Source organism: Lactuca serriola, chromosome 9 (assembly GCF_051521515.1).
Source record: "Lactuca serriola cultivar US96UC23 chromosome 9, Lser_US96UC23_V15, whole genome shotgun sequence".
NCBI lineage: Eukaryota > Viridiplantae > Streptophyta > Magnoliopsida > Asterales > Asteraceae > Lactuca > Lactuca serriola.
This window is the reverse complement of record NC_136416.1, coordinates 68,588,805-68,610,153: the sequence shown is the minus strand read 5'-3', so window position 1 is coordinate 68,610,153 and position 21,349 is coordinate 68,588,805. Positions and strand designations below refer to the sequence as shown.

Sequence of the window (21,349 nt, the reverse complement as noted above, 5' to 3'; positions counted from 1 at the left end):
ATGCATATGTAAGTATTGGTTAATTAGTTTACTTAATGTTTATTTTGATTATAAATGGATTAAAATCCAAAAGCTCGGAATTTATTTATCAGACACTGAGAATTTACTTATTGTTTTTGACATTAGCAAGTCAGTACTTTTCACCGAAGAAAATTTATTTAGACAGACCTGCAATTACGAATAGTATGACTTTTAGATGGGAAAAGAAAAAAAAATTATAAGCTCAAAAATCATAGAGCATTAAGAAAAAACACCTAAAAATCATTAGTCATCGTTCTCCTCTTTTTGACATATCGAAACTTATAAACTAAATTTTTAAATGGGAAAAAATCATAAAGTATTAAGAAAAAACACCAAAAACAAAGTGATTGAATTTTGAAACATCAAACTTGTCTTCTCATTGGAATTAACTTTTATTATTGTACATGATTATTAATTTTATCCAAATGCTTTAATATGATGGTCCTCATACGTTGTGAGAAAACGCGTATGCAGTTGCACCGATGCATGCATACATAACCTGATTTAGCTAAAAATGATGCATAACGGGCAATTTTACTTTTGTTATAAACAGTAATTTTGTTTATGGACGCTTCCTTTTTATAAATTAAATATTATTCCATTCTAAACATATGTAGATTAAAAATTTCTTCTAAAACAATCACTTGACTACATTCAAGGTAGTGAGAGAGTTACACGCCATGTGGCCATTTACTTTTAAGTTTTTATATATAAAAGAGACATCGAAATTTTTTTAATACGATTTTGTAAGTTATGTGGAAAAGTTATAATCAATCAATAAATTTTGTCTTCTTTTAATAAATATGATTAAGTCCAATCGAATGTATGATAAAAACATGAAAGTTATGAACTACAATAAATAGTTTTTGAAAACTCACTGAAAATTATTCCATGATTTTGTTATTAATAATTGTATCATATACATTTTTAGCTCAAATGGCCTGTTACAAAGAATCACAAACCATAAGAAGATAGCTCCAACAATTCCCTTTATACTAAGAACCACATCATAGATAAAACAACGTACAAATAGCACCTCTCTGTTGCAAAACACCTGGAATATGATTTATTAAGGTAATTAACTTTTCAGTTTGTTTATATTTATGTAATAATTTTTTTTTGTATACATCTAGATAACAAACATATTTAAAGTGTTCACATATGACTATTATGACCTGTTGTAACAGGTTACATCCGATCATAATTGTCATATGTAAACACTTTCAACAAGTTTGTTACCTAGATAGTGTACAAAAAAAATAGTTACCCAAATATAAAGAAAACAAAATGTAAGAGTAAATTACACGAATGGTCTCTGTGGTTTAGGAGAATTTGTGCGTTTGGTCCATTACTTATTTTTTTAACTCGAATGGTCCCTACTGTTTATTTTTGTTGTGCATTTAGTCCATGTTTGACCTAAAAATAATATTGTGCCCTTATTAATTTATTTTTAATTAATTTTCTTATTTATGTATTTATTTTTTATATATTTAAAAAAATTAATAGACCCTACATATCTGTATCTTCTTACCGTAAACCTGAAACCACTTTTGAGAAATTTAATTTGGGTCCCACCGGTAACCATCCCCACCCTCTCTTCATCTTTAGTGGGTTGTGGTGTTGGTTTGCTAGAGTTGAAGGACCGAAAAACGAAGAGATGGTGAAGACGTCGATGTCACTAAAGATGATAAGGAAATAGAAGTTGATGAGGATGAGAGATGAGATGGTGACCGGTGGGACCCAGATTAACTTTTCTATTATGTTTTCCTTCTACAATAAAATCATCCAATTTAGAAGGAATGTTTTTAAAATCCATTTAAGACTTAACTCGGGAGAACAAAGAGTACCACTACCATGAAGACCATAGTTAATATATTCATGCTTGTCCTTAGATAACAAGTTTTTACCAATATTAATCTTATTCTTAGTAAAGAAATGGTTGCAAAATTCTAATTACTATTATCTACATCAAAATTTAATGATTCTATACCATCCAATTCATGTGATTGGTGACAACTTTCATAGACCACATATTCATCATTGGATCTTGGATTAACAGTTTTATTCAAGTTATTTTTACAAACATTATAAAAACTATGTGCTTTACATCACCGAAAATGTTGTTAAGGTTATCTTTTTTAATAGTTATTTTTCCAGAGGTATTCAACTCAAATAGAATGATAGTTTCATAAAACATTAAATCCCTAAAAAAACTTAATTATTGTAACATCTGTTTTCTTGGAAGAATCGAATTAGAGTTTCGTAGGGTCAAAAGGTTGGCTTTTAGTGAAAAAAGGGTCCTCACGACGTGAGTCATGGAGGCTCACGATGTGAGGAGGGCTGCATGAAGATTCTATCTGTGATTGAGCTCACAACGTGAGCAATAAGAGCTCACGACATGAGGATTGCTGCAACCCAAGCCCACACAGTTTTACGGTTTACCACGTATTTAAGCCCCCCTTAACTCGATTTTAGGGTTCATTTCTCAGCCTCCACCTTCCACTAACTCAGAAAAACCCTAACCCTTATCCATCTTGGTGATTTTGGATCCATTTTAGTATTTTGGTGGCTAGAAGAAAAAGAAGAAGAGGCTCTAGAGTATTGGTTCAACAAGGAGGCTTCATCATTATCATCTTGTGCACATTTTGGACCATTGTAAGTGTCCAACATCCAATCTTTCTAAGCTCAAATTTCTAGATCTAAGTTCTAAGCTCCTTTTTCCATGTTTATGTTGGATTGCATGCTTGGGATCAATAAAGTTGAAACTTTATGGATCAATGAGTCATTCTCTACGATTTAGTCTTATAGATCTGCAGTGTGGTTATACTTATGAATATTGTTCGAGTTTAGGGCCATTTCTTGTCATTTTGACCTAAGATGGGTTTATGATATGCTTGGGGCATGCATGCCCATCAGTTAATTGTTTTTATTGTCCTTCAGAGTCCTTGTTAGATGTAATGCCCGAAGATCCGGACTAGTCAATTTAGAGACGATAAGCATCAAAAATTACTTTTTGATTGAAGATTATTTATAAGGATTGATCTTAACTATGTTGTATTATATGTAACAAGGATTCCATACATATAAAGAACGTCAAAATCCAAGTTATAACGAAATTATGACCTGTCGAAGTTTTGCGACAGAACCGGCACGACACAGCGCGACGTAAATAGTGAATTTACGTTAGAGCGATGTTTGACCTTAGTGATCTAAATGAAAGTCGTAGTGTTCGTTAAACCGAGAGCGTGCATAAAAAGAACGCCAAAATCTGACTTCGTATGAGGAAGTTATGATTTTTCGAAGTTTCGGCTTAGCAGTGTACATCCCAAACTTCGAATATGAGATCAAGCGATATTTATCCGAAAAAATATAAAAAGAGAACTGAAAATCTCGTCGATAGTAGTCCAACGGTGAAAAGACAGACGAAAACGGACGTCAGACGAAGGAGTTATGATTTTCGAACGGAGTTTTCCTGTCCCGACCTACTAAAAATAATATATTAAGAAAATAAAGTCAAAATTAACCGACAGATTCTAAATGAAAGTTGTAGATCTTGTTCTCACCTACGCGTCAATATAAAGAACGTCGAAAATGGAGTTCGTATGCGAAAGTTATGAATTTCTAAAGTTCGGGGTGTGAAACCCCAAGACTGTCAGAGACCACGACGTGGAAATAGTGCCCACGACGTGGCATGTTTTCTAACGCCTCCTAGAGTCTGCCAGACCCAACTTGCGATAACGCATGCAGTGAAGATCAAGCCCACGACGTGGAAACACTGTCCACGACATGGAAAATGAAAATTTTACCCTATAAATAGAGTTGAAGGGGCAGCTGAGTTTGGTTGCTCATTCTATCATCTCTCACCCGTATTGCATCGATTTACGTGCAAAGAAATACCCCCGAAGCCCCGGTATCATCCCGAGACCCGAAGCAAGTCCCAAAACCCGAAGATCCCACAACGAAAAGAGTTTTCGAGTCGAAGCTCTGCCTGCAAGAAGTCCGGCGTGTGAAGATATCCTGGATTCATCGGAGAATTTGTACTTCTACAAGCCGTAGCGCTGTCCGATCATCTTCTGATCAAGTGAGTGTGTGGTTACTTTCTTCTAACACATAAATATGAAGTATTTGCTTTGAAATACGTGTTATGTGTATATATATTGTTGTTTATTTAGAGTGAGTGTATAGTCCCTTTCATAAACACGATAATAATACAAGTATTGTTTAAATGTATTAAGTATATTGTTGTTTATTTGGAGTGAGTGTATAGTTACTTTCTTCTAACACATAAATATTAAGTATTTGCTATGAAACATGTGTTATGTGTTTATATATATATATATATATATATATATATATATATATATATATATATATATATTGTTGTTTATACGTGTGAGTGTATAGTCCCTTTCAAAACACGATTTTAATACAAGTATTGTCTGAATGTATTAAGTATATGTTTTGGGTGAGACTGTAGTCACTCTCTTTTAACACATAAATATGAAGTGTTTGCTATGAAATACATGCTATGTGTTTATATACTATTGTTTATTTGAGATAAGTATGGAATGGATGTTTTATATGGTTTTTAAATGAGTTAAACTGTATGTGCATTTTATATCTAGTAATATGTTGGGTAGAACATGGGTAGATGAGATAGTTGGTATGTGATAAAATGATGAGGTAAATGATGAGATATGTAAGATGATTAGGAATGATATTGGCAGATGCACCAATTAGAGAATTCCATAATACTAGCAGATGCGCTTAAGAATAATATCGGTAGATGCACCAAGTAGTGAATGTCATAATCCTGGTAGATGCGCTTAAAGGATAAGTGCGGCAGATGCACCTAAAAGAGAATTTCATAAACCTGGTAGTCGCACCTCATAGTGTATGACGTAATCTTGGTAGAGGCGCTTAAAGGATGATGTTGGTAGATGCGCCTTGTGTAGCAATAGATTTTGTTCCAATTCCTTAGGTCAATCCTTAGGAATGAATGAATGACGGATAGTTGAATTCTTAGGGTAAAATCCTAAGAAAAAAAAGAAGATAATGAGGATGGGTAATTGGTTTGATTATTTGATGGTTGAATACAATAATTATATTATTGTGGGTCGAAAACCCTATATGTTGACCAGGCTCCCAAGCCTGACCCACTCAGTTTTCTTTGCATTACAGGTAATGGCACAAGAGTATAAGTTGGTGGACTTGGCGAGAGATTTTGGATTATAGATTAGTAGTTATAAATAACTGTTGTAAGGTCTATTTTATACTGTTTATGCTTTTGGTCTGTATCGGAACATGACATCCCGAGATTTTGTTATTCAATGAAAATACATTTGTTAAAAGAAATGCTTTGATAAATTCTTATCATATTTTGTTTTGGGAACAAATTCCGCATCCGTTTTCTTTAAATGATTACTCTGATTTTAAAACAAAGCATAAACAAATCGGTCTTTTCTGGCCGTGAAATTGGGGATGTCACAGTTGGTATCAGAGCATTAGTTTAACCGAACTAGTAATTTGTAGGATTTCTAGACTTAAACATAGATTGCTAAGCGATGATTGTGAGATGAGTGTCTACCATATTTTAGACACAAGTACTAGTATATTTTAGGAAAGATGCCTAAAATGCTTTTATGTGCTAAATGTTATATGTTTGCCATATATGATATTGTTTGTTCGGATCCATGGTCTGATGCCGACCGGATCTGGAAACCTTATGTGTTTAGGATTCTAAGTGTATGACTACGATATTAGAACTATCATGTAAATGTTTTTGAGTGATAAGGAGATTTATACGTTTATCGTAAATAAAGCTTTCTTATCTTAAATTCTCGCCCGGTACACCGAACGTCTGCTTGGGTGTACAAAACGTTATGGAGAAGAATCATAGAGAATTGAGTAATTAGAGGAAATGAAAGGCATACGATAGTGAATGACACCTATCGGAAGATATCGTAAGAGTGGTATCTTGTCTTTAGAATATGTATGATAAAATAACGGAACATTTAGAGGAGTACGGTACGTCCGATGTTCACCTTCGATTGGCGGAATGATGGAACAATTGGTGTTATTCCTGAAGTTGTCCCATCGGATGACCTTTCCACCACCAACCAAGTTGAAGCAAGATTGATGACTGGAGATACGCATGGAAGAAGTCCTAGTAGAGTCTAGGAAATTTTTATGATTATTTGGACACATTCGTATGTGTTAAGTTGTTTTGTGATTTGAGGACTTGGGGACTGCGAGACAATACTTACGACAAGTATGAGTAGGTGTGAATAGTAGTAGAGATCTATACTACTGGAAGCACAGGACTCACGCTTGGATCAAGGAAAGTCACAATGTTACCAAGAAGCTAGTGATTGATTCCGTTTTTATTCAAGTATGTCGTTACCATTGTTTCGGTAATGACTAAGAAGACGATTGATGTTCTAACCCTAGTGATCATATCAAATTGAGTCCGACTACGATGATTTTGTTATGTGGTTCAGAGAACCAAGTTCGACGTAACATCTGACTTAAGTCAGAAGATTGAAATAAATGTGATCGATAGCATCGCGCTCATTTTTAAGGAAGCTTGTAGCAAGAAGTGCTACATACAAAAATCTGATTATATCACATTAGAATATGAGGGAAGGTATATTCCATTCTGGAATTTGACTCTAAAAGACTTGAGTCTAAACGTTGCATCATACGATGAGAGGTCATTAGAACACGACCTATCGGCCTGTTACAATAGATAAAGGAAAGTATTTATCCTAAGAAGAAGAAGGAGTCCTCAATAAGGATTTATTTTGTAACTCAAAGGTTGCAATTGAAAGTCCAACATAGTAAGAAGAGCAGATGCAAGATTGAGCATCGCCTGCGATCAAGAAGTCCAAGAGTTAGATACTCTTTCGAGGAAACATAGAAGTTACGATTATTACCTAGGATGAAAAGATTACATATGGAATCATTATACAAGTCCTATTTCGTTGATGATTCCGGGACGTAATCATCCTAAAGGGGAGATAATTGTAACGTCCGTAGATCTGGGCTAGTCAATTTAGAGACGATAAACATCAAAAATGACTTTTTTATTGAAGATTATTTAGAAGGATTAATCTTAACTAAGTTGTAGTATATGTTACAAGGATTCCGTACATATAAAGAACGCCGAAATCCGAGTTATAACGAAGAAGTTATGACCTGTCGAAGTTTCGCGACACAATGCGACGTAAATAGTGAATTTACGTTAGAGCGATGTTTGGCCTTAGTGATCTAAACGAAATTCATAGTGTTCGTTAAACCGAGAGTGTACATAAAACGAACGCCCAAATATGACTTCGTATGAGGAAGTTATGATTTTTCGAAGTTTCGGTTTAGCAGTGTACAGTCCGAAGTTCGAATATGAGATCGAACGATATTTATCCGAAACAATTTAAACGAGATTTGAAGATGCCGTCGATAGTAGTCCAACGGTGAAAAGACAGACGAAAACGGACGTCAGGCGAAGGAGTTATGATTTTCGAACGGAGTTTTCCGTTCCCGGCCTACTAAAAATAATATATTAATAATATATTAAGAAAATAAAATCAAAAGTAGCCAACGGAGTTTAAATGAAAGTTGTAGATCTTGTTCTCACCTACGAGTCGATATAGAGAACATCAAAAATGGAGTTTGTATGCGAAAGTTATGAATTTCAGAATTTCGAGGCGCGCAACCCCAAGACTGTCAGAGACCACGACGTGGAAACAGTGCCCACGACATGGACGATCAATCCCACGACGTGGAAACACTGTCAACGACGTGGAAAATGAAAAATTTTCCCTATAAATAGAGTTAAAGGGGCAGCCGAGTTTGGTTTCTCATTCTCTCATCTCTCACCCGTATTGCATCAATTTACGTGCAAAGAAATACCCCCGAAGCCCCGGTATCATCCTGAGACCCGAAGCAAGTCCCAAAGCCTGAAGATCCCACGAAGAAAAGAGTTTCCGAGCTGAAGCTCTGGCCGCAAGAAGTCCTGCGTGTGAAGATATCCTGGATTCATCGAAGAATTTCTACTTCTAAAAGCCGTAGTGCTGTCCGATCATCTTCTGATCAAGTGAGTGTGTGGTTACTTTCTTCTAACACATAAATATGAAGTATTTGCTTTGAAATACGTGTTATGTGTGTATATATATATATATATATATATATATATATTGTTGTTTATTTGGAGTAAGTTATAGTTACTTTCTTCTAGCACATAAATATTAAGTATTTGCTATGAAACACATGTTATGTGTTTATATATATTGTTGTTTATATGTGTGAGTGTATAGTCCCTTTCAAAACACGATTTTAATACAAGTATTCTCTGAATGTATTAAGTATATGTTTTGGGTGAGAGTGTAGTCACTCTCTTTTAACACATAAATATGAAGTATTTGCTATGAAATACATGCTATTTGTTTATATACTGTTGCTTATTTGAGATAAGTGTGGAATGGATGTTTTATATGGTTTTTAAATGAGTTAAACTGTATGTCCATTTTATATCTAGTAATATGTTGTGTAGAACCTGGGTAGATGATATAGTTCGTATGTGATAAAAAGATGAGGTAAATGATGAGATATGTAAGATGATTAAGAATGATACTGGCAGATGCACCAATTAGAGAATTCCATAATACTAGCAGATGCGCTTAAGAATAATATCAGTAAATGCACCAAGTAGTGAATGTCGTAATCCTGGCAAATGCGCTTAAAGGATAATGGCGGCAGATGCACCTAAAAGAGAATGTCATAAACCTGACAATCACGCCTCAGAGTGTATGACGCAATCCTGGCAGAGGCGCTTAAAGGATGATGTTGGTAGATGCACCTTATGTAGCAATAGATTTTGTGCCAATTTCTTAGGTCAATCTTTAGGAATGAATGAATGACGGATCGTTGAATTCTTAGGGTAAAATCCTAAGAAAAAAGAAGATAATGGGGATGGGTAATTGGGTTGATTATTTGATGGTTGAATACAATAATTATATTATTGTGGGTCGAAAACCCTATATGCTTACCAGGCTCCCAAGCCTGACCCACTCAGTTTTCTTTGCATTACAGGTAATGGAACAAGAGTATAAGTTGGTGGACTTGACGAGAGATTTTGGATTATAGATCAGTAGTTATAAATAACAGTTGTAAGGTCTATTATATACTGTTTATGCTTTTGGTCTGTATCGGAACATGACATCCTGAGATTTTGTTATTTAATGAAAATACATTTTTTAAAAGAAATTATTTGATAAATTCTTATCATATTTTGTTTTGGGAACAAATTCCGCATCCGTTTTTCTTTAAATTATTACTCTGATTTTAAAACAAAGCATAAACAAGTCGGTCTTTTCTGGCCGTGAAATTGGGGATGTCACATTACATTCTTTAAGAAATAGAATAAAAGGCTTAAAATATTAAGGACTTAAAAGTTGGGTTTTTAGCCTCAGGCTGTTCTTACGACAAAAGGTCTCACGACGTGAGAAACGTTTGATCATGTTTCTGGTCATCCGCTTGGGGTTCACAAGTTGAGAAAGGCTTCTCACAACATGAGGGCAACCCCATTGACTTTCCATTGAATGAGTTGACCATGTTGAGTCGTGATCAGTCGGGATCTGATTGAGTAAGCTATCACGACGTGACCAAGGTTGGTCACGACGTGAGATGTGGTTTTTGGGTTTTTGTTCCTTGTTGGGCCCTAGTTTTCTGTGTGTGGGACTTTTTGGTGCTTGGGCCCATTTGGAGATTTGTGTATCTTTTAGGAGTTTGGGCCTTATTTGATTAGGCTCAAGATGGGTTCTGGGCTAATTAGGAAGTTCGGCCATAATGGGCTTTTCATGCTATTGATGGGCCTTATAATTTTGGCCAAATGAGCAAAGGGTAAAATGGACTTTTACCCTGACTATTGAACAATAGGACTAGGATCCTAGCTACAGGTTGTGGACCAACTATTAATTTGGTATTATTTGTTGATGCTAGTGCGCAGGGATTTTTTGGATCGGAAGTTCGAACTTTTGTCTAGGATATTCGGCAGTTGAGGTGAGTTTCCACACTGTGGTTTAGCGAGTCGAAGGCACCAATGATGGCTCATGGTTTATTATGTGAGTATGCTAGACGTTTGTGTGACTCTTGCACGTGTTATGTGCTTGTATGTTTACCTGGAGAGGTCTGTTTTCGGGCAGGGCCCGATGACCATTTTGTATGCTATGTATCTTTGTGATTATTGCATGATTATGTGTTTTTTGTTTTATGTATACCGAGCGGGGCCCAATGACTGACAGATCTGTATACCTAGCGTGGCCCGAGGCCGGTCGGGGCACGATGACAGGAGGGGCCCACTATATGTTTGATATGTATGGTAGTGGTAGGGGTGAAATAGACCCAGTATCCATTTGAAATAGACTGAAAGGGATTCCAAGCACCCATATATGCTTGGTTGTATGTATGGTATGTAGTATTTTGGGGAACTCACTAAGCTATTTGCTTACGGTTTTTTCTGGTTATGGTTTTAGGTACTTTCGGTTCGAAAGCGAAGGGCCCAACTTGATCGCAACGCATCCACCCATGTTTCCCTATTATGATGATTTTGACATTCTACTCTGATAACTATTTTCTTATAAAGTACATTTGAATATTTCGAAAAATGATGTTGAATGTTGACTTAAAATATAATTAATGTTTTAGTTGAATTAAAAATGAATTCTTTACCTCATAATTTTGGGACGTTACAAGTTGGTACCAAAGCCTTGGTTTGAGGGATTCAGGCACACTCTCGGGTATGTATGAACCCTAACTGAGCAATTGATAATCTTTTGAAAGAAAACGAGTTCCTAAAAAGATTTTGTAAAAAAGGAATAAAGTTCAAAAAGAATTTTTATAAAGACAAAAGGGGGTGTGATGCGTGCAATCAACCGAGCTGAAGTAAGTGATTCCCACAATACCATACATGTTATATGATATGATTTGATTTGTGAATCTATGAATCTCATGCTAGATTAGGGCTAAGGATCTGCTCAAGATTCCATGCTAGCAGAGATGCCTTTATGTGCCTGATTTCTTGAGCTCTTCAAGTTACATGCTAGTATGGTTTTCAGATAATCGGATAGAATGGCTTGATTAGTTGGTATGCTGGTTAGATTTTCTGTTGCTCGAGTGTTGCTTGCTTTGTGCTTTGTGGGAATCCTAGTGACATGGGTTAGCTACTAAGTGAATATGTCAAGTCACATCTGACAAAGGTTGGATAATCTCAGAGTGATGAATTTGACCCTATTGTACAACTCTCGTTTGAGTCTATCCGTTGTAGGGATGAGTCTTTTACTTGAAGGATTATCTAAGCTTTGTTGCATGTGATTGTATTGATGAGGTCGATAACTGACATTACGGGAAATTCTTCAGCAACTGATGGCATAGTGAGGTCAAAAACCTAGGAAAGCCTATGAAGTGCTTAAGTGGGTTTAGTCACACTGTGTTAGTGAATTCTTGGAGTATCAGTTTGAGAAGGTGACTTAGAAGATTCAGGATGATTGTTGAGAACAGTATGGATAGGTTTGGAAGGTAGTATTGGGTCCATACTACTCAAAGCACATGATCATACTCGAATTAAGGATAGTCTTAGAGAATCTAGGAAGCCTGTAGAGTGTGGATTCTTGGTTATGTTCTGATTATTGGTATGGTTGTTTTGTCTCGGTGTGGTGATGAGCACACTAGGAGGAGGTTCCGGTTCTGGTTCAGGCTCAGGTGTAGGTATTGAGTCGATTAATGAGCGAATGTAGGATTTTATCTCATCGAAGATCACCCATGGCATTTTGGAGCACACTCATTTGATCTTTGGTACGGTTAATGAGGGGATTATGGAGATTTTGGATGAGTGTATGGGCGCATTTCGTACTCAGGTTATGGCTATTGTTGGAGCTTGCACTCTTTCCTTCTGTGAGTTCTGTGCTTATGGAGCTCCTGATTTCTTTGGGGAGAAGGACCCCATTGCCAATAGGAGATATTTAGCGTATATGACTAACACTTTTAGGATGAGCTTCTGCCCCATGGGGTCAAAGGTTAGATTTGCCTCCTGTCTTCTAAAAGACCGTGCTAGAGATTGGTGGGTGGAGGTAGACTTCGCTTTGGGAGGCGAAGCCCTGGAGATGATGGTTTGAGATGAATTTATGACCCGGTTTAGGGCTGAGTTTGCACCAGCTACAGGGGTGCAACAATTGGCAAGGGAGTTTTAGGATCTTTGCCAGATGACTGAGACTGTGGTAGAGATCATTGCCAAGATCCGGGAGAGAGCTTTGTTGGTTCCGCAGTATGTAGCGGACGAGAAGATGAAGAAGGTAAGGTGTCATGATATGTCGAGGAAAGACATCAAAGATTTTGTGAGTTTTTCAGGGTGCGAGACCCTGGATTATATGATTGCTAGAGATCGAGAGCGTGAGATTGATTTATAGCACCTCGGGAAGAGGAAGCCAAAGCAAAATTGGATTTTAGTGGGCCATGTGAAGAGGCACAAGACTCAGGATTCACATTTGAGTGGCCATCAGGGTCGGGGCCATTGTGCCATGTTTGGGAGGACCCATGAGGGAGGATGTAGGGAGATAGGCCGAGGATGTTTCACTTGTGGTCAGATGGGTTATTTCAGTAGGGATTTCCCCCATGGATCATCTCTGATGTGTTTTCACTGCAACCAGGTGGGCCACAAGAAGGTCGACAATCCAATATTGAGGGGTGGAGCAGTAAGTGAACCTACTCTGGTTACTTTGAGGATCGCTGGCAGTCGTGAGGGCAGGGTATGAGCCTCAACAACGAAGAGTCGAACATTTTAGTGTCAGTCAGTGGGTGCCAAAGTTTCATCATATGTTATGATGGATATATGATCTTTTGCTTTGTTCATGCTCATTATCAATATTTATTTTCTTGCCTTGGAATCTTGTATTGGTATGGGTCAGTATTATCTGCTTCAGTTCTCTGTTATCGCCTGAGTTATATCCTCCAGAATTTTCATATGCCATTCTTGCATGCCAATAATCTTTAGATGGTCGTATCTTGGTGAGAGAGTTTCAGTTGTTCGGTTGTTGTTCTGGTCCCTTGATGGGGTCAGTTCAGGGGGATTGTTTGGAAGATCTATAGCTAAATCAGCAGGAGTAGTTCATTAGCGGAGTCAGAGTTCAGAAGTGCTAGTAAGTGTTCTGGTAGGATCGGTCACTGTCTATGGAAGGAACTTTGGGTCCAAATCACTCACGTTTCTAAGGAAGGAGTGGTAACAAGAAGATGAAGGTGGCAGTAGCATGGGTTGTTTGGTCATTGGATATGCCAAGGGGCTTTTCATAATCGTGAAGGTGAAGATGGTTAGAATTTAGAGATACTTCTGAGGATGGGAAGTTGGAGTGAAGATATGCCAGTTCAAATCAATGGATATAGTCTTTGTCACCAGCATAAAGGACTTAAGTATTTGGAGTGTATCATTGGAAGTGATTGGGGCTTGCTGAGATTTCGGGGACTATTCATCTGGATTTTAGGAGTTGTAAGACCATTGAGATTGGATAGTAATGGAACGTTGGCATTTGTGAGCTTAGGTTGTCGACAGTTTGAATCATAAGGTTGAGAATTGGATTGGAAATCCATCAAATCTAATGGATTGGAAGGACGCAGTCGAGCCCAAGTGGGGGATAATCGTTGGTCTAAAGGATTGCATAGGGAGGGATATTCGGGTTTCATTGCATATTTGTAGTGACGCATGGCAGGTATGTGGATGGATCCAGATCAAGGGTGGTGTTAGCGCCTCGCAACCTATTCTTGTCTGATTAAGGATCTGGGGTTCTAAGCATGACCCGAACACCTGATTGGGATATAGTCAAATGCCGATTCGACTTAGGATGATCGGGGTTGATATGGTATAGGTGTGTTAAGGCCGTGGGTAGTAACCATGGAAGGTTTTATGTGTCGTAAGACTGTGGGGTGGTCGTAGCATTCACTGGATTGGTAAATAGTTTAGGAGTGTTGTAAGTCTGCAGTGGGATCGTAGTATTCACCATATTGAGATAGACCATCGTTGGGATGTTCATTGGTATAAAGGAGGGTCAGTTTGCGCCATGGGTAAGGTGGACTATATTGTTGGAGTGCATCTCTCTGTTATAGGAAGAGTAGCATTCGGGTCCGGGGCAAGCTTAGGGCTGTGTAGCTCTCAATGGGGTGAGACCTGTGGGAATGGCCCGTTCGTTGGTATAGACTAGGTGGGACCTGCAGGTGAGGCCCGCATGATTATGGCAGTAATGGTGAGACTTGCTAGAGACCGGTTGGGTCAAGGTTTTGGATCTTGATTTTAGTGGGATGATTATGTGGTCGGTGAGTGGAAAAGGGTGATGCATAGGCTAGGGTAGACTTATAATTTGGACTCTTAGAAATCTGGTAGTTGGACCAGGTGTGGGACTGGTAGTCTCAACGGTAGGTTGGAGATTTTTATATCCTAGTTTAGTGAATGGATGCCGTGAATCAGAAGATTTTAGGTTAAAGGAAAGTGTAAATCCTTGGATCTCAGGTTTTAAGTTATGTACCAAGTTGGCTTTTAGTTAAGACTTACGTTGGGAATGTTAAGAGTATATGCACAAGATCTTTTTACAACAATATATGAATTAAGGAAGTTGTATGCCAAGGGCATCAACAGAAGAGTTTATGGTCAAAAGGAATCTTTTTAGTTAGGATGGTATAAAAGGTCCTCGTGATTGTGATTTCAGATGGTTCTACATGTGTGTAGGTCTAGCAAGTTATGGGACTTCAGAATTATGGTGGTAGCATTTCGTTTCGGAAGTTAAGGAATCAGTGACTTGTTCAGCCCTAGAATGTTTAACTCCCAAATTGTATCTTGTTGGTCATTGTGTTCATGGATTCATTAACGTCAGGATGGGTCTTTTACTTAAAGGATTATCTAAGCTTTCTACCAAGTGAGAAGTTTTGGTAGCAAGGATCAGTTAGTGATTTTGTTTTTAGCGGAAACAACAAGATAATCAAGGAATGGAAATGATTAGTCGGAATACGAAGTGGAATTGTAATGTCAGTGTTTCACCATGGGTTGTCTGTCGGGGGGGGGGGGGGGGTCATACATGGTCTAGAGTTTCGGATATCAAGTAGAATAGTAATGGTTACTCTTCAGGGGTAGTGGAAGAAGTGTTCGAGTTGTCCATTGTAGCTATAGTAAGGAGTGATTTCGAGGACGAAATCTAATTTAAGTGGGGGAGAATTGTAACATCTGTTTTCTTGGCTGAATCGAATTAGAGTTTCGGAGGGTCAAAAGGTTGGATTTTGGTGAAAAAGGGGTCCTCACGACGTGAGGCATGGAGGCTCACGATATGAGGAGGGCCGCATGAGGATTCTATCCGGGACTGAGATCACGACGTGAGCAATAAGAGCTCACGACGTGAGGATTGCTGCAGCCCAAGCCCACAAAGTTTTAGGGTTTCCCACTTATTTAAGCCCCATTAACTTGGTTTTAGGGTTCATTTCTCAGCCTCCACCTTCCCCTAAATCAGAAAAACCCTAACCTTAATCCATCTTGGTGATTTTGGATCCATTTTAGTGTTTTGGTGTCTAGAAGAAGAAGAAGAAGAAGAAGAGGTTCTAGAGTGTTGGTTCAATAAAGAGGCTTAATCATCATCATCATCAACATCATCATCATCATCTTGTGCACATTTTGGACCATTGTAAATGTCCAAGATCCAATCTTTCCGAGCTCTAATTTCTAGATCTAAGTTCTAAGCTCCTTTTTCCATGTTTATGTTGGATTGCATGCCTGGGATCCATAAAGTTGGCAACTTTATGGATGAATGCGTGAGTCATTCCCTATGATATAGTCTTATGGATCTGAAGTGTGGTTATAATTTATGAATATTGTTCGAGTTTGGGGCCGTTTCTTGTCATTTTGACCTAAGATGGGTTTATGATATGCTTGGGGCTTGCATGTCCATTAGGTAATCATTTTTATTGGCCTTTAGAGTCCTTTTTAGCTTCTGTAAGAAGTAGGATTGAAGGATTAATGGATTAGGGACTTAAAAGTTGGGGTTTTAGCCTCAGAAAGTTCTCACGATGTGGGGCACAAGGTCTCACGAAATGAGAAGCATTTGGTCCCGTTTCTGGTCATCTCCTTAGGGCTCATGATGTAAGAAAGGCTTCTCACGACGTGAGGGCAACCCCATTGACTTTCTTGTGGATTAGTTGACCATGTTGAGTCATGATGGTTCGGGATTTGATTGAGTGAGCTCTCACAACCAGACCAAGGCTGGTCACAATGTGAGATGTGGTTTTTGGGCTTTTAGGCCTTATTGGGCCCTAGTTTTCTCTATGTGGGATTTTTTGGTGCTTGGGCCCATTTGGAGCTATGGGTATCTTTTAGGAGTTTGGGCCTCATTGGATTAGGCCCAAGATGGGTTTTGTGCCAATTAGGAAGTTGGGTCATAATGAGCTTTTGATGCTTTTGGCAAACCTTAGATTTTGGACCAAGTGAGGAAAGGGTAAAATAGAATTTTACCCTGAGTGTTGAACAATCGGACTTGTATCCTAGCTATAGGTTGTGGACCAATTATTAATTTGGTATTATTTGTTGGTGCTAGCGTGCGGGGATTTTTCAGATTGGTAGTCCGAGCTTTTATCTAAGATATTCGGCAGTTTAGGTGAATTTCCTCACATTAGTTTAGCGGGTCGAAGGCACCAATGTCAGCCCATGGTTTATTATGTTAGTATGCTACTTTCTGCATGAATCTTGCATGTATTATGTGCTTGTATGTTTACCAAGCGAGGCCCGATGCGAGGCGGGTCTCAATGACCATTATGTATGCTATGTATCTTTTTGCTTATTGCATGTGGTATGTGCTATGTGTTTTATGTATATCGGGCGGGGCACGATGACCGACAGATCTGTATACTGAACAGGGCTCAATATCGGGTGGGACTTGATGTCGAGCGGTGCCTGATGCCGAGCATGGCTTGATGCCAAGCAGGGAGGACTATATGTTTGATATGTATGGTAGTGGTAGGCGTGAAATGGACCCGATATCCGGTTGAAATAGACCGAAGGGGATTGCAAGCACCCAAATATTCTTGGTATTGTGTATGGTATGTGGTATTCTAGGGAACTACCCAATATCAAATAGGGCCCAACTTACACACATTCTCCTAATGCAACTACCCACTATTAAAAATCTTCACTTGAGAGTGTCACGGTAAAGAACTTTAGTCATTGTTCCTAGCTTACACACATTCTCCTAATGCAACTACCCAATAACAAACATGACCTATCCTCCATAAGTCTAACTTTATCCCTAGGCTAGACTACGGTGCCTGTAACCCACTTCTAATACCAACTTTATTATTAGGTGACACTAACCTATCTTTAGTGGATATATTACATACACAGTGTTAGGTATTATTATTCGTTTTTCTTCTCAACAATGCTACTTCTAATATTATTATATAGTATTATTTATTTATCCTAACATAAAATAGAACCATATGTTGTTCACACATAGCATATAATTTACATACAACTTCCAAAAAATAATTAATACTTTTATGACATCATGTTTATGAAAGGGACTATGCACTCACTTGATAAAATTGGTGACTGATAATTTCAGCAGCGCTTTACTTCGCATGTCCAAAGAGACCTAGATGTATAAAACACTTAGTCTTATTCTAGTTCCATAATCTTAGCGACTATTTATTGATAGTCAAGATTCCTCAATAATCCCCAATATCTACATATAGATTTATCAAGTAAGGAATAATCAGCTAGCATCATATCAGAGGTAGGGTTTGTTTCGTATATAGAATATACTGTTTGGAAATCCCACTTTAAACACCTCACTAAATCAAACCTAGACATTACTCCCGTAAGTAGATCAATGTTTATAATGACTTGGAATTACTGATAAATCTTAATTATAGGCTCATGATAACGACTACGACTATATTTAAAAGTTACACTTAAATAAAATAAGTTTAGCTTAACTTACATAGTAATCTAGCGAAAACCAGGAATTATGTGGGCAGAACTCTGAACCGGGGGATTCTATTCACCGGCTATATGACACCGTAGTTGTTCCCCGAAGTATTCAAAAACTCGGGAGTAAAAGGGACTAAGGGTGGAATGTGTTCCAGAGAGAATTTGGGAGAATGGTGTGAGGAAATAGTTGTATTTAGAATGTTTATATAGGCTAAATTGGAGTGTCGCCGCTCATCTGGTCGGAAGAGGGTGACGTGTCACTTTCTGTGTGGAGCCACATGTCGCATTCTGGGTGGAGTGCCAGTGCAAGTGCGCATGAAGAATTTCTGTTTCTAAGAGTATTCATATCTTCTTCATAAGAGCTCCGTTTTCGATGGGTTTTATATCCACGTGTAGTTATCGACGAGATCTACAACTTTCATTTAGACTACATTGGTTAATTATGATTTTATTTTTAAAGTTATATTTTTAACAGACTTAGACTATTAAATTTCGTTAAAAATTCACAACTCTCCTATTTGACGTTTGTTAGTGACTGTTTTTATATTGTCAGGTTCCTATTAACGAGATCTTCGATTCATGTTTAGATTGTTTCGGCTAACAATCAAACGATCTAAAATTCGATACCAGTGTTGCATACTGTTACGCTGGAACTTAGAAAAATCATAACTTCCACTTACGTAGTCATATTTGGAAGTTTCTCTATATGCATGCTCTTGGTTTAACGACTGCTATGCTTTTGTTTTAGTAACTTTGACTAATAAGCAACCTATCTCCGATTTACTATTTACGATACACTGATTGATCGTGAAAACTTCGGAAGTCCATGACTTCTGGATATAAAGTTGGATTAAAGTGTGTTTTATGTACGAGATTCATATCATAACTCCTATATTTTCCGCCAATATTATTTGTCCTAAATAATCTTCTATCGAGATTGTCATTTCATAGTTTATCGATAAATTACTAAAATTGCTTTCTAATAGGTCGTCTGCAACGCACACGACTAATAAGATTCGTAATTAAGGATTTAAATTATGATTATTGTCTATTTTGTCTAGCCCGAAGATGCGGGCGTTACATCAGCCGAAGGAAAGACACAAGCCAGGCTGGTGGATGTGTCTTTCAGAGCATGTTTCTTATTAACCAATCATAAAAATTTTGTCCTTAGAGAACTGAATAAATGACTGATTTTCAATAAGGGAAGGCATAAAATGATCAGCATTGGAAATATTTCACTTGGTTTATCTTGAAACTAGACTGTTTTTTAAACTTGAAATCTTTTGGAAATCTAATGAGTTTATAACATGTTTCCATAGTATGATCTTTAAGGCTGTAGTGTTTACAAACTAGGTTTGACACATTGCCAAATTTTTTCTTTTGATCAGTACCTTTAAAAAAAGGCAAAATAATTACTATTGCTACTACTCAAATCGATGAGGAATGTTCTTTTATAGGACTTTTCACTATGTATATGAGACAAAGTAGTTTTAGCATTCCATAAAGCATCTTGTATCAAAACATTACATGTGATTTAACTATAAGCAGTAGCGAGTCTAGAATGTAAAACCACATGTTCACTACTTAATTGAAACTGATAGGACATGAAAAAAAAAATCAAAAAATATTAGCTGCGGGTTCGGATCATTAATATAAGCAAAAAAAGATTTAAAGTTCTTACAATTGTACCCAACGAGTTCTTATATCTTGATATATTTTCACAATTGTATTATTTCTATTACTTCCTAAAACTTTTTTTTTTCAATATATGACACAAAATTATCACTTAAAAAACTTACCACCCATTTTATATACATCAGTATTTACCAACTTCATTACTGAAAATGCATGTTCCATACTCGTTTTTGTAATGGGTAAGATCAAAGTAAGTTTCAATATGAGATAAACCTTAGGATATATTATATTCTTTCGTTATTCGACCATCATTTTGGCAAGTTCCATTGTTTTACAACTTATCAAATCGTTCATCGTCTCACACATCTTTAATGTAATTTTTAAGTTCAATTTCAAGAACTTGAAGATCATATTGTGTTGCAAACTCTTAGCGATAAAGTGTAGCAATTTCCGTTAGTTTATCCAAATCAAAGGCTTTAAAAGATCCATGTGGTATGCAAAATAGTAATTTCATGTTGACTTCTTTAAAGCGATGGTTAAGCTTTTGAAGTTTCATATCAATCACCACCTTAAATATATCAACATGATAATGGTGCAAGTTGTTAACATGAAAATAAAAAGAATCTTTAATATGCTATTGACAAAACACAATAAATAAATAAAGTTGGTAATATCACACATTACTAACATGTGAACCTCTTCGACGACTGATTCCATCATAATATGCATCTTCCATATCAATGATTTCAACATCGTATTTATCACAAAACAATGTAACATTACCTAAAAGTAGTCCCCACTATCAGATTTGAATAGATAAAAACATAAGAAGAAGGTAGCATTCTCTTTTATATTATATTCAAACCAATATTTGTTGTCATCAAACCAAGATATATTGAATCTTCGTTGTTTACCTCCATAAGCACGTTGTGGATACTTTGAGTTTTGAGGTTGGAAATGACCTTTTTTCAAGTATGTCTTTCTAATTTAATCTCTTTGATTTACATGATTAAATTCCATACCCGGTTGCTCTGTTGGATTAACAGGTTGTGAACTTAAATCAACTTTCATATGCTTATGTTGTTCATTATCTTCTTCAACTATTTTTTATCATTATTTTTACAAAAATTTGGATAAGGACATCCTTAATTTGAATTTATGAAACAAACAAAAATCAAATAATCAAAAAAATGAACAAAAATTAAATAATCAATTCACATTAAAAGTTATAAACAATAAAAAAAACATATAGTAAAATAACGAAACAATAAAAAAATGGAAAAAATCACTTTTAACATTCAATATTGACAAAATTTTGTCATTTGAGAATTAAAAACACAAAATTGAAGGATCTTTTCTGGCTTTCGATTTCCGGCCATATTCCTACTAGCAATGGCACTAGTCGTTTACATATTTATGCTTCGTCTCTTAAGAGTGGTTTCCATAGGTGGTAATCGGAAGAATGAAGTGTGGAAATGGAGGCTTGTGAATCACCAAATACGAATTAAAGATCCTCATAAAAAAGGAAATGGGAATGATCTTATGAACCAAAATTACAAAAAAGTTGATGAGTTATTAGTTAACATTTTTGTCACCAATTTCCAAGAATCCATGTCAGTAAATGGTTTATGGAAGCTTTGTGAGTGTCATGGTACTGTATCAGATGTCTATATTACCCAGAATTTATCAAAA

The 21,349-nt window shown here is 36.9% G+C and overlaps 1 protein-coding gene across 1 annotated transcript; it reads right to left on the bottom strand.

Moving 5' to 3' along the window:
- Positions 1 to 20,084: 20,084 nt before the first annotated feature.
- LOC145075803 (uncharacterized) lies at positions 20,085 to 20,577 on the bottom strand. The gene is made up of 3 exons (XM_079021912.1): positions 20,523 to 20,577; positions 20,346 to 20,440; positions 20,085 to 20,291 (listed from the first exon to the last, which is right to left on the bottom strand). Exons 1-3 carry the CDS (start codon positions 20,575 to 20,577, stop codon positions 20,085 to 20,087), a joined length of 357 nt encoding a protein of 118 aa, XP_078878038.1.
- Positions 20,578 to 21,349: the final 772 nt, after the last annotated feature.